Source organism: Egretta garzetta, unplaced genomic scaffold, assembly GCF_000687185.1.
Source record: "Egretta garzetta isolate BGI_Z169 unplaced genomic scaffold, ASM68718v1 scaffold44, whole genome shotgun sequence".
NCBI classification, from domain to species: Eukaryota; Metazoa; Chordata; class Aves; order Pelecaniformes; family Ardeidae; genus Egretta; species Egretta garzetta.
In genome coordinates, this window is record NW_009259490.1 from 1,583,553 (window position 1) to 1,584,327 (window position 775).

The 775-nt window shown below is 57.4% G+C and overlaps 1 protein-coding gene across 1 annotated transcript in view; it reads right to left on the bottom strand.

Annotated features, from left to right (window-relative positions):
- The window catches only part of MUC2 (mucin 2, oligomeric mucus/gel-forming), a 54,829-nt gene that overhangs the window by 14,422 nt on the left and 39,632 nt on the right, over window positions 1-775 (bottom strand). Inside the window, exon 37 of the mRNA XM_009637313.1 lies at window positions 15-773. Within this exon, the coding sequence (XP_009635608.1) occupies window positions 15-773 (759 nt within the window). The remainder of the gene's footprint in view (window positions 1-14; window positions 774-775) is intronic.

Genomic DNA, 775 nt, shown 5'->3' on the forward strand with positions numbered 1-775 from the left:
TGACACAGTAGTGCTGGCTGTAGGTCCTGGTATCATGGTGCTGACGGTGGTGGTGGTAGTTGATCCCGTCGAAGGGCTCCCCGTCCCAGTGGTAGTGGTCTCGTGGGTAGATGTTTCTGTTACTCCAGTGGTGCTGCGGGGAGTGGGTCCCGATGTTGTGGGGATGGAAGTGGTCGTTTTGGTGGTGGATTCTGTTTCAGGGACTCCAGAGGTGGTGCCTGGCACTGGGCTTGTTGACACTGATGGCCCTGACACAGTAGTGCTGGCTGTAGGTCCTGGTATCATGGTGCTGACAGTGGTGGTGGTACTTGATCCCGTCGAAGGGCTCCCCGTCCCAGTGGTAGTGGTCTCGTGGGTAGATGTTTCTGTTACTCCAGTGGTGCTGCGGGGAGTGGGTCCCGATGTTGTGGGGACGGAAGTGGTCGTTTTGGTGGTGGATTCGGTTTCAGGGACTCCAGAGGTGGTGCCTGGCACTGGGCTTGTTGACACTGATGGCCTTGACACAGTAGTGCTGGCTGTAGGTCCTGGTATCATGGTGCTGACGGTGGTGGTGGTAGTTGATCCCGTCGAAGGGCTCCCCGTCCCTGCAGTAATTTGCTCCTGGGTGGACGATTCTGTTACTCTTGTGGTGCTGCGGGGAGTGGGTCCTGAGGTTATGGGGATGGAAGTGGTCGTTTTGGTGGTGGATTCTGTTTCAGGGACTCCAGAGGTGGTGCCTGGCACTGGGCTTGTTGACACTGATGGCCCTGACACAGTAGTGCTGGCTGTAGGTCCT